Raw genomic sequence first — 13,277 nt, 5'->3', positions numbered from 1 at the left:
AGTAACGGCTGTAGAAGCCTAACTCGCTCTGAGATGGAGGGATAGCTTTGGGGATAGCTTGCCATGCCTCGGCCCGGGAAGTCAGGGGTTGGATTGGTTCGAGTGCCTGGTCACTGCAAGGGGACATGGTGCTCGTGAGGAATGGAAGAGGAAATCTGCTCTCTTTTTGAAAATGTTTGTGTTCTAATCTGTCCATTATAACAGCGGATCGTTGCTTGGGCGCTTGAACGGGCCCAGAGTTTGCAGCAAACACATCACCGACTGCACCCTGAATTGGACGGGGTGATTGGCAGCTTAAGAGAGGCAGCTTGGTGGGTGGTCCGGCTGCAGCGAGACTTGGCCCCCTACTCTTTCTGTCCCATAGATCAGGACGACGCCTGTGGCTGAAGGACAGGACGAAGTCTGTGTTGGCTGAATATATTTAACAGCTTCTACAGTTAAAGATAAAATTTAAAGCACTCTTTTTGATATGTCCTTTTTAAGAAAATGTTTAAAAAATCGTTCTTTAATTAAATCTAAAAATATTTCAAAATATTTAATGCTTTAATTATTATACCATTAATAATTAACTGAATTTGTAGTTTAAATTACATTATACTTTGACTTCCTGCACTTGCTTTACTTCATACTTCAGTACAGTAAAATAACTAAAATGTTATATTAGTTATTTTATAGAAAATCCAAAAGCACTAAGGAGTGGAAATGGCAACAGAGCTAATGAGTGATCCTCTGCTGCCATCTACTGGTTATAATGGTGATTTAATGTAATTTTCATCTTAAAAGTCTTTGTTTTCCACCAGGAGACAATTATTTGGCACATTTTTTTCATGTAATCTTCATGAATAAAAAGTGAATTTTTAAAGTGAATTTTACTGCACAACTGCAAAGTTAAAACAAATAATAAAGGCTTTGCATCTTTGTCACTGTTTTCACTCATGCGGAGTTTGCGTCCCTGAAGACGGCAGTATTTTGATCATAAAACTAAGCATTATATATCTTACCGTCCCTCAGCTCCTCCCTTCCGTTCACAGTCCCAGGAATTCTTATCATGCACACCTGATGCCATTTAACTTAATCAAGGGCACTTTTTAAGCACCACTAATATTATCTTTTGACCATAAATATCAGCAGCTGTACCAAATTGCATATTTTTGCTCAGTTTGGGCCTTTGAATAAAACTGATGTGTTTTTTCCACACTTAACCACCATGGCTGCAACAGCATTTTGCAGGGACATGCCATCCCATCTGGTTTGCACTTAGTGGGGCCATCATTTGTTTTCCAACAGGACATGACCCCTAACATATCTCTAGGTTATGTAAGAGCTATTTGTTCTAGAAGGAGAGTGATGGAGTGCTACATCAGATGACCTGGCCTCCACAATCACCTGATCTAAATCCAGTTGAGATGGTTTGGAATGAGTTGGACCAGAGATTGTTGGAAAATCATTCCAGGTGACTTCCTCATGAGGCTGACTGAGAGAATAACAAGAGTGTGCAAACTGTCATCAAAGAAAAAGGTGGCTACTTTGAAGAATTGAAAATATAAAACATTCTGGGTTATTTAACACATTTTTGTTGAGTACATAATTCCGTATTTGGTCTGTCATAATTTGAATATCTTCAGTATTAATATACAGGTTGAAAACAATAATAAAAAAACATTGAATAAGAAGGTGTGTCTAAACTGGTAGAGTGTGTCAGGCTTTACTGGGTTAAAAATGAATAATTGGATCCTTAAAACTTTAAACAGGGGCAAGTTATTGCCTGAACAAGAGGTGTTTCCCTACCTATGGACCAAAAGGATAGACCTGGCTCCATGCTGCCATGCTGTGACCCTGAATAGGACAAGCAGGTTGGAAAATTGATAGCTGGATGGAAGGAGAGTCAATCTATGTTCACAAATGTTCTGATCTTAAATTCTGGCACTCGAAAATTGAGTGAATTAATGTGCAGCAAGATATGGCTTTGGAACGAGATATGTAGAAAAGCATAGATATAATCATTCACAATTTCACATCTTCCCTAATAATTAAATTTACTGATTGACCTGGCAGATTACCCCTAATATGATGTTACTGAGCAAAAATTAACAGATGATAAAGATACCAATACAGCAATATTTCTGACACAAACTACAGGTACATCTCTACTGATGCACTCTCATAATAGATGAGATACAAAAACGAATTGCTATTAGAGGAATAGTTCACCCAAAAATGAAAATGTACTGAGAATTTACTTACCCTCAGGTCATCCAAGATGTAGGTGTTTTTTTTTATGGTAACAGATTTAAAGAAATTTAGCATTACATCCCTTACTCACAACTGGATCCTCTGTATTGAATGGGTGCCATCAGAATGAGATTGTGCTTCTGATTTCTCTCCTGATTCAGATGGGACAACTTTTTCACTGGAGAAAGCAATATTATGGATAGACCCATATTTTAGCAAGGTTTAAAGTAAAAATGTGTTAATGATGGATTTGTTTTTATCAGCTGTTTGGATTATCATTTCTGATGGCACCCATTCCCTGTAGAGCATCCATTGGTGAGCAAGTGATGTAATGCTACATTTCTCCAAATCTGTTCCAATGAAGAAACAAACTCATCTACATTTTGGATGGCCTGAAGGTGAATACATTTTCAGCAATTTATATAATGATGGAAAAAAATTATAACACTTTTCATCTATCTATTTTGTATGTGAATAAATAAATTGGGAAAAAATACAATACTAACAAGAAGGCACTTTCCTGTGTCGAAATTGCTGACTTAGTATTTATTGATTAATGCACGACAGTACAGATGATGAAATCCTCTTACATCAGGGAACGTGGAGTGCAGATCACCCCCATGGCAGTTTTCTATCATGATAGTGGGGCAATATTGACTTACTGACCATGTGGTCCACAACTCCTACACAGAGGTTAACACAACCACACAAAACCTGAATAACAAACACTGATGCACTCTCACTCTCACATTTTGAATGGGGTGGATGTTTATATATTTTCATAATAAAAATCCTTAATAATAACCTTTTATCATAATAAGGTTTCTCACACGTTTCTGATCTATCAGATTGTAAGAAATTGTGCTAATAGGCAAATAAAAGGCAGGAAACAGAAGAAATAATACCTTTTCTTATGGTTTTATTTACTTTTTCCTCAGCAAATTTGCACTTTTATTTTTTTGCCCTTTTTGGACACCTTTTTTTTTATGTGTCTTTGTTCAAGTGTGTTTACAAAAATGAGCACTGCACTGGGATTTAATTAACTTACTGGAATTTAATTAATTTACTTACTATAGGTTTAGGGTGAAGGTTTGGTTTAGTGTTAGCTGCTTGAAGTTATGCATAATTTATTACTATAGTTATTTCTAAATGTAACCTGTGTAACAAGTACACGTTAAAATAAAGTAAATTTTTTTTAATGAAGGTCCCATTGCCAGTTCTCACAATAATTAAGAGGACTACAGAATACCTTTCATTTACAAAAGACAGATAATTTTATTAATTAATTGACAGTGCAATGTGTTAGACCAGTTGCAGTAGGGGATTTTTTTTTTTTTTAAATGACCAATATCACTTGTGTATGAAGCTTTTCCAGAATTAATAGGTGTAGAATGGAAAATATCAGAAACCAATAGACAGATTTTTACACTCACTTGAAAATGCCTTGCCCATGTCATTCCCATGTACTTTTAGCTTCACAATAACAAAATGATAGCTCGGAACAGTGCGGGGAGCTTTGGTGAGGTCTTTAAATGTCTCCCAGGCCTCCAAACTGCTTGGCACCACTATGCTGACCATCGGTACTGATTCTGTTGATGGGAATGATCTTCATGGTGGTCTCCTTCAGAGAATACCAGCGACTGTGCCATGTGGCCCAGATAATGCCATTGTCATATCCATTCTGTGTGTCCTTCTCTGTGTACTTGCCACCTGTGAAGACAGAAATAATACATCAGCAAAGACACTTCTGCATGTATAGTTTTGACTTTTGATGGATTTGTGAAGACGGAAGGGTTTACCCTGGTAGTATTTTCCGTTGAGATGAGCAGCATGGCAACGGTTCATCCACCAGCCAGCCCCTTCCTGCAAGGCACAGTTTTCATGGAACTTGTCGTTGTCTTTGTCTGGTGTACTGAACTGCATGCCATTGTGAGATGTGTAGAATTTGTCACTGGGATCATCACCAAAGTCATGACCATCAAAGGCATCACCAGCATCTCCACCAAAGTAATAAGAATACGTCAAACGGTATGCATCAACTTCTGGTCCAAGTTTGAAAGTGGCGTAGTCAGCATACCTAAGAAAACAAGTTTAACAAGGTAAATTTAAGACAAACACTCCTATTGATTGTTGTGCACCCAAATGTTCAGCAGCATGTTTGATCTGACTGAAAAGGTCATGCAACGTGACTTGGCAAGAATCAATTTTGGTTGCAGAGCAAAGTTCTGTTTGGTGACTGCAGATAAGGAAAATTTTGGGAATTCATGGATAATTCTTGCTCAGGTTTGACACCAAAAGCATTCCTGTAACTCAAGCCATAGAGCATGGTGCTAGCAAGGCCAAGGTCATGGATTCCCAGTGAATACATGTAGGCCTACTCATGAAATGTATAACCTTGAATCCAATGTAAGTCAGTTTGGATAAAAGTGTCTGCCACAGGGGTGCCCAGTCATGTTCATGAAAATCTATCTTTCTTTTCAATGCCAACCCTGCTCCAACAAACCTGTCTAATTGCTGCAGATCATAATTAGCTGGTCCAGGTGCATATGATTAAGGAGCTGCACTTGGAACAGGATTGGTAGTGTGTGGACGTAAAAATAGGTGATTTGTGAGCTCCGGTTGTGAAATTAAAACCTAAAATTGTACAATACTAAGCAGAAATGTGTGAGAGTAAGAAAATCAGTTTTCCATGGTTCATTACTTTTTGTTGCCGTCCCAATCGACCATCTCTATCCTCAGTACATAAGGCACACTGGACTGAACAGACAGCAGATGTATCTTCTCATTCCCCAGCCAGAACTCTGTTCTGTCATCTGGTGAGAGGTACCCAAAACCTTCCTTATACGGAATCCATTTTTTGTTGAAGTCAACACTGCCGTCACGTCTCTGAAAAACATACAATGAATTTTGATCAGTAAAGCTGCACACCTTTGTAACTGGTTCTACTTGCGACATTCTGGGTGGTATTTGAACAAGTGTCAATGGCATGCTAACAAGGACGCTAAAGATCACAGTCAGTCTTCAGTGGCTTCTTGATGCCAGGGGAGTGAAGTTTACCTCAACAGCTCTTACTAGCTGGACTCCGTTACACTCACCCTCCCTAAACCTCACTCCCATCTGGGTCACAACACCAACACTACAGGTCCTAGTCGCAGCAATCTGGGGTGCGTTTTCCAAAAGCAACTATGGTCGCAAGTTCTGTCGTTACCAATGGAGTCCAATGGAATGAATGACCATAGTTAGCTAACAATGCTTTTGGGAAATGAACCCCTGAGCGGGATTTGAACTAGCATAAATCATCATAGGAGGCTTTTTATTTCTTACGAATGCACCGATATCAAAATTTTGGCTGACATGATAATTACTTCATATTATTACTCTCAAATAAATGGCTAAAGAAAATAAGAAAGTAAACAAATAAATGAAAGACTAAAATCTTTTTTGTTTTTTTTGATCTAACTTTTAAAATTTTTAACAAGTGCATTTAAGCATCGCAACATATATACCTACTTTTCAAAATATACTGTATATATATATATATATATATATATACTGTATATATATAGTCATTGTGCATTGTCTGTTGGAATATGGAAATGATGGAATATGGAAAATATGGAAATTGTGTCATTGTGTAATGTCTGTTGTGCCACGTACCCTCTGAAGTACAGTCCATCCACGTCCAAAGCTGTCTATCTCACAGTACACCAGGAATGCCTCAGGAGCCCTGGCTGGTTTCACATAGTACAGCCCACTGACCTTACCGCCTTTGTTTGCAATGTCCTGGCAATCTGGGGAAAATATACATATACTTCATCCCTCTAATCTTATGTACAGAAAATTCAGTGTGTCAGTTGTCATAAGGATGTTTAAATTAGCTGGTTTTACCTTTGCCGGTGACTGTTTGAATCTCCACAGTGTCTTTGCAGGGCTCTTTGCACATTTGGTCCAGCTGGACAGACATCTGCTTTAAATCGGTTATTCTTTTATCATTAGCCTGTAGGATTGACTGCAGTTGACTGGGGAGGGGGGAATTAAAAAAATAATACTTTTAAAAATACTATAGATTTATATAATGACTTATTAAATTATGACCATATTTAAGATAAGTGGTACAAAAAAGAAGAAAAATGCTCACTATATTTGATCTTCCTGAGCGAGAATGCTCTTCTCAAATCGCAGTATATCATCCAGCATGCTTGTCGATTTTTTGATGTATGTGTCTGACAAAAAGATGGTGGTTATGAAAATCAAGTGAAGTTTCACATTTACTTTAAAAATGCAGTTCAGACATACAAAGGCCTGAATATGCCTATTCAATGATAAGCATGTTTTACTTTCCATATTAAAATTCATTTTGATATGTTTTGGGAGGCATAAGAGTCAAGTCACCATTATTTATATAGCGCTTTTTACAATGCAGATTATGTCAAAGCAGCTTTACAGTATTAAACAGGGAAATAGTGTGTCAAAATAGTGTGCCGTTCTCCTCTAGCCAAAAGGTTCATAGTGATACAACTGTCCTGATATCATAATGAAGAAGCCCCTTTAAAATAATAAAAAAAATATTGAAAAGTATAATCTTTATTATCCCTTTCACTTTTTATTAATATTTGAAAAAGGTTTTCTCCTATGGTCCTGTGGTGCGACCAACTTTTAGAAAAAAAAATCATAAAACAGAGAGGACCACCTCAGACCCTCATGACTGTGCCAATGTCAGTAAGTCTCCTAAAATATAATATAATTTTAGGTCATGAAATGTCATGTGGTCTGACTCCCGTAATCTTATTTATGAATTAATAATAACTGATGTGTAAAAAATAAATAAATATATAACATTTAAAATTATATTTTAAAAATATTTAAATAATAAAAATATGTATATTCACATGTATTCAAAGTGTAAGAAAAAATATTTTTACTTGATGTCCTTATATATATATATTTTTTTTTTTTTTTTTCAAATAACAGAAATCTGCGTTATTCCAAAAAGCACCTGAGAGGTCATCTGAGACTACTGTAACCTCTGTGCACATTTTGCATTTAAGTATTTTTTTAATCCATAATTAATGATAAATTGCGTTACCTGGTGCTTGTTTTTGTGCTTGTGTTTCTGAGTCTCTCAAGTAGATCACTTTATCCTGCGCTCCTCTGGTAAGGTTGGCGAGATCCTCCAAATCCTGTTCCATTTGATCCAGCTCTCTGTCCATATCAGGCGTGTATCTCTGTAGGTAATCAGCAACTCCACATGTGGTTGGGCAGTATTTCCCCTGAGGAAGAGAGAATGGAATGTTACTGTTAAAATAGCGACTGACCATGAAGCTTCTTAAATGCAAATATATTAACCAGAGCAGACAATCTGTACTTACAAACCCATCATTTGGGTTACATATGTCTTGTGCTGGTGAATAGTCCCCTCTCATTTGCTTAAGATGATAAAAGGGAGAAGAGACAATTAATAAAAAAAAAAAAAGTAAAAAATTGCTATTACAATAAAAGAACATTTTTATGTTGCTCACCGCTGACGTTAATGTGAACAGCAGCAGGATGGAAACAGCCACATGCATGACGGAGGCCATATTGGACCTGCAATCAGTCTGGTCTCTTGAGATTGTGAGTGACTGTTGACTGCTGCAGGATATTTATCCGATCAAGGTCCTGCTCAGAGATGGAGATCCACTATATCCACTAACGGTCCACTATACAAATAAGAGCTAGCACCTCCACCCCTCTCTTACTCACTGTGTGACTCAGATCTAACCGTAAATTAACAGAGATTGGTCATCATGTCCATTTTAATGCTGAGAACATGCTAATGAACATACGTAAATGGGCAGAGACAATTGTACTATAGCCTACTACTGTATTTACTCACTATTTCATGATGTTGATATTGCAAAGCCAATAGATAATCATTATTGATGACGAGTCACATACTTTTTACATAACTTTATAACTTTTGTTTAATGAGGAAAGGACAATAAACAGTTGGTTAAAAAAAATTTGTTTGAGACTAAACAAAAATGAATGCCTTTAGATTGCATTTTGTAATCAAGTTGAAACACTGCTTTGTTGAAAATAGTTTTCTACTTGTACATAAGCATAATATACAAACAATATAAACAAACAAACAAAGAGATCTATTACCATGACACAGTACGGTTCTATTTCTACAGAGCCTGTTGGTCAGTATCCACTCTATTTTAAGTTAATGATTTGTAACGTTTTTCTCATCCAGTGTTGGGAGATCAAATGTTCCAAAAATCTCTAGATGACATGTACACACAAGCACAGACAAACAGACACTTTTGCTGACATATTTTAATTCCCACCACCTGAGTCATTGAGGCTAAAAATGATGTCTTTCTTCATTTTACTGGTAATGACCTAAGTAAAGAATGGCTAAATATTGAATATTAAAGGTAATATTAAAAACAAAACAAAACAAAACAAAAAACCTTAACAAGTAAAAAATAATGGCTTTCATAATTTTACTAGTTATAACTAAAGATCGATGTGATATAAATTGGTCATCCATATTTGCATAATATTTATGATCAAGAAGTTACTTGCATTAAATATTCACTACTTAATTAAGCAGTATTGCAGCTGTTTTTCACACAGATTTTAAAAATATTTATGAGGCTGTTTGCATTATATCCATTTTGGACTTTCTGAGTATTTGATGACTGAATATTACTAGTAAATATTTAATCGCTTTGAATATTAATACTGTTGCTCAATACTTGTCTATGTTTTCAGGGCCACATACACCAGTACTACCAAAGGTGATAGACTTTGAACATGTTTTTACCAACTCAACCACTAGGGGATGTTGCACATCAAAAGTATTACATGGTCCAGATCTTTGTTACCAGAGAAGCAGTACACACATCAGCAGCTGTTAAAAATATTACTTATACTCATACTTGATAATCAAATAAATGGGTAAAATTAATTAGTTTCACTCAGCTAAATTGGGCTCCGGATTTAGGGGTTGGAGCAGAAATGATTCAGCTTCATAACAAAATAAGCATCATTGTCTCATTGCAGAACTGACTGAAACAGAAACTGTTTAGTGTTCAGACAGGACTTGAATTCTCAGGGGCCCCATGGCCTAAAACTATTCAAAAATGTAAAATATCACAACAAAAAAATCTAAGTTTGAACACTAAACATTTATGCAAACTACTGTTTTTGGTCTTCTATTTATAGAAAATAACACATATTTATCAATGAAGCTTGGAGCCTATAAGCTTAAAAAAGATGTAAGCCTATACACTTAAAAAAATTTTGTAAGGACTATGTTGCAAATGAATGTCATTGAGCTGTGCATTTAATGCATTTTACTCACAAAAGTACTGCTGCATGAAGGGTTTGGTGACAAATATCCAGCTGCCGTTGAAAAAGATTAAACTCTTATAAACAACAAGTGATAAACAAGATTCAGTGAGTCAAGCAAAGGCCAGCTCTGTTTTTCTTCTTTAACTGCGGTAGCAGTAAAGGACATCTGAAAGAAGACTGATCTCAGTCTGAAAGCTCTTCATTATAACATTTTTTTTTTTACAATCATCTTAGAAATAAAACTGCTGGATTCAGTGTCTGTGAATAAAAAGCTTAAAAAGAAAAAGATAAGAAAGCTGATCCACAGAGTTGACCCAAGTAGCACCTGGAATTAAAGCTTCCTTCACTGTGGATTTACAAATAGCAGATGAGATGAGTTTACTGGAGCAGTGGGTCTAGAGAGTGACATTCTTTACTTTTACATTTCTACAAAGGTCCACAACAAGGTTTCTTCATTCTGTTTATTTTCTGCTTAGGTGTATCATGAAGCTCTGACTCTGCCAATAACATCATTAATGTGACCAGGCTGTGACCTGATTTTATGGTGTGAAACCATATTGAACGTGATAGACGACAGATATAAGGCATGGCTGACCTGAGAATCAACTTCAGCGTCTGTGAACTTAAACAACTCTGAACTCTGCCTGAACCTCTCTAAAAACCAGATGGAGAGCTGCTTCCATTTCACAAGTTCACAAGATGCAGCCTGCCAACTCTTCAGTCTCCCAAACAAAAGATAAGAAATGTCACCACCATTGAAGCGATCATGGGAGGTCGTTGCCGTCTAAACTGTACTGAAATGCACAGAAAGTCTTAGGTCATTTTGAGGTTATTTAGTACAAGGCCTGAACTGAGATCCCACCAGTTGTATATATACCACGATGAAGTTTGTAAAGCTACCAGACCTATTAATATGCTTGTGGTTTTCATTGGCTTGTATACAAATGTTGTATTGTGAGGATTATTAGACCTTGTGGTGTAGAGCTAAACAGTAGCTCAGCAATACCCTATCAAGATTCAAACAACTATAATATTCTAATGTGTACAAATGAAGTAATTTACATGGGGCCTTTACATAAGTGAAACAGGATGGATTAGCTGAACATAGCTTCAGAAATGTTTGCAAGTGCATTTGGAAAAAATGGCTGCATCAACGCTATCCATCTGACTTTAACCCTATAAATTCTACTATCATATTTGACACACAAGTTTTGAAATACCTGTTGTACCCAGTCCACTGCATTTGTCATCTAAATGATAGTTTACACATTTTTTTAGCAAGTATATTATCCGTTTTAGTGATTTTTAAAATGTCCCCTTTCTCCTGCTTCATGCTATATGAGCTGTTTTTCTTAAATTTGACTTTTCTAATTATTATTTCAGGCGTTACAATGTTAAAAATATAGATATATAATGCTTCTCATTGGGAGTTTTTATGTGCAAAGTCATGCTAAGCAATTTACATTTGATTTACTGAAGTCCTCTACTACTCTGTTCTCAACATTAAGGCACTCTGCTGATCCTTTTTTTCTTCAAGGTTCTTTTCAAAAGTTTAATCAATGAATGCACAAAAACGTGACAGTTAAGTATAGTGCATTTCTCAAGAGTACTCTTATCTGGCATCCCGCAAATATGATCATAGTGAATTTGTAAGTGGGAAGGTTATAGCGAGGGCAGTGTAAGTTCAGCGGCCGTCACTTCAAGTGTGGCTCTGCAATGACCAGTGTTTCACATCTGCCCTTCAGACCTTAAACTGCCTGTTGATCCCAGCTGCAAAATATTCAACACAAAATAAATAGCTTTGAAAGCCACAATAGTGATTACGCAATAATTATTTATGCTACACAAAAGCCTTTTACAAATGAGGAATGCATGTGATTTAGACAGAAGACATTGAACGTGATCACAAATGCGTATATATATATATTTTGATAAAGCATCTCCATTTTATTGCATCACAGTGCACTAAATTTTTTTCCAATGGATATTTTAACTATTTGTCACCAGTATGGATGTTTTGTTGTGTTTTCTTGCCCCATGTGCTCAGTGTGACCTAGTTTCTGTCTCCCGTTCATTATCATTTGGTTCAGGTGTGTCTTGTCATTAGTCCCTCATTTACCTGTGTATTTAAGCCCCAGTCTGTGTTTGTCGGGTCTTAAACGTCATGTAAGTGTGTTTCCAGCCGTTCCTTGTGTGGATTGAATTAAAGACTGTTACTTTGATCTGCGTCTCCGCGTCCGTCCCTCCAGCACAGAACCGTGACAGTATTGCACTTACTAGTTATACTTAATTAAATCTGCTTAAATGAAGAGTTATCACAGCCAAAAGCCAGTAGTAATAATGCTAAACATACAGCACCTTTAATTCTGTTTTAGGTACGATGACACATGTCCAGTTCTAGCTCAACAAGGAAAAACAAAACTGGCCTGTAATCAGCTACAGATACCTTGAGATAAGTATTGGGTTCCTCCCTGATGTTACCATCTGTCCATATATTTTAGACCACTTTAGACCTTGTGATTACTTTATTACCTGTACAGATAAAGATAGCAGATAGCAGCTACGCTAATTATGTCTCTATTTGTTTAGCTGTTTTTGCGTAACTAGGATTTACACAAGCTTCAGTCTGGATCCAGAACACCTGAGAAGAGATGATGCCAACCCCTCAGAGGACCTCAGATGATGCCAACCATGAAACAACATACATAACTACCAAATTTTGCTATAAGTTTGATTGCATCATATAATAATTGCTGTTAATAGTGTTCATCGTCTGTTTGATTACATCTTTAATAGATTTTTCCATACATTAACTGACAGTAACCACTGATAAGCTACTACTAAATATTGTAGAAACCTAATTTGCTGTAAAGTTGCTTTGCAACAATTTGTATCGTGAAAAGCGCTATATAAATAAACTTGAATTGAATTGAATTGAACCTTCACCTCTCCCAGTTTGTCAACTCAGCTGGCAGAAATCTTCCACAAAGTCAACAGTGTATCCATATAGGCAGACTTTGTGTGCTGAAATACAGCTGATTTAAAATTATGTTTGAATAATTTTATGCTCATGCTTAAAGGAATAGTTCGCTCAAAAATGAAAATTAGCTGAAAATTTACCCTCAGGCCATTTAAGATTGTAGATCAAATTGTTTCTTCATCAGAACAGATTTTGAGAAATGTAGCAAACTTGCTCACCAATGGATCTTCTGCCGTGAATGGGTGCCATCAGAATGAGAGCATGTTTGTAAGAAACAAATTCATTATGAAAATGTTTCTAACTTCAAACTGCTTCTTCTGGCTAAAATAAAATCCATAAAATTGCTTTGCAGTGAAAAAGTTGTCTAATCTGAATCAGACGAGAAATATGCACAGATCAAGCACCTATGTAATGTGGTGTTTTGGGTTGTGTTTCTTGTTCATGTTTTCATGTCTTTTATCTTGGAGTTTAATCATGGTCCCTGTTTGTGTCATGCTTCCCTTGCCCTCATGTATTCATGCCATTGGTTCTCTTGTTCATTGTGTCATGTTCTGATTGGTTGTCCTAGTCATGTGTCTTGTTTCCCATTGGTTGTGTTGTCTTGTGACCCTCTTGTTTGCTATAAGTAGCCATCATGTTCCCATAATCTTCGTCGTGTATTGAAGTTGTAACCCGCTGTCGGTGAGTCTAGTCTGTTCATGCCACGTCAAGTCTGTTCATG

The 13,277-nt window shown here is 36.5% G+C and overlaps 1 protein-coding gene across 1 annotated transcript; it reads right to left on the bottom strand.

Annotated features, from left to right (window-relative positions):
• Nucleotides 1–3,429: 3,429 nt before the first annotated feature.
• Nucleotides 3,430–7,905, bottom strand: fgg (fibrinogen gamma chain). The gene is made up of 9 exons (XM_016520585.1): nucleotides 7,752–7,905; nucleotides 7,602–7,658; nucleotides 7,319–7,502; nucleotides 6,371–6,455; nucleotides 6,121–6,251; nucleotides 5,890–6,023; nucleotides 4,934–5,118; nucleotides 4,032–4,309; nucleotides 3,430–3,942 (listed from the first exon to the last, which is right to left on the bottom strand). The coding sequence occupies exons 1-9, from the start codon at nucleotides 7,809–7,811 to the stop codon at nucleotides 3,761–3,763; spliced, it is 1,296 nt and encodes a 431-aa protein (XP_016376071.1). The 5' UTR covers nucleotides 7,812–7,905; the 3' UTR covers nucleotides 3,430–3,760.
• Between the last annotated feature and the right edge of the window lie 5,372 nt (nucleotides 7,906–13,277).

Source organism: Sinocyclocheilus rhinocerous, unplaced genomic scaffold (genome assembly GCF_001515625.1).
Source record: "Sinocyclocheilus rhinocerous isolate Xijiao unplaced genomic scaffold, SAMN03320098_v1.1 scaffold2134, whole genome shotgun sequence".
NCBI classification, from domain to species: Eukaryota; Metazoa; Chordata; class Actinopteri; order Cypriniformes; family Cyprinidae; genus Sinocyclocheilus; species Sinocyclocheilus rhinocerous.
This window is presented reverse-complemented; position numbering and strand designations above follow the sequence as displayed.

What these genes read in the sequence shown, in the direction of transcription:
- fgg (XM_016520585.1), bottom strand. Translation starts at nt 7,811, where the DNA reads ATGGCCTCCGTCATGCATGTGGCTGTTTCCATCCTGCTGCTGTTCACA. An exon ending in GTAACCCAAATGATGGGTTT is followed by an intron (nt 7,503 to 7,601) that starts GTAAGTACAGAT and finishes TCTCTTCCTCAG; the next exon opens with GGGAAATACTGCCCAACCAC. An exon ending in GCTCAGGAAGATCAAATATA is followed by an intron (nt 6,252 to 6,370) that starts GTGAGCATTTTT and finishes CCCCCTCCCCAG; the next exon opens with TCAACTGCAGTCAATCCTAC.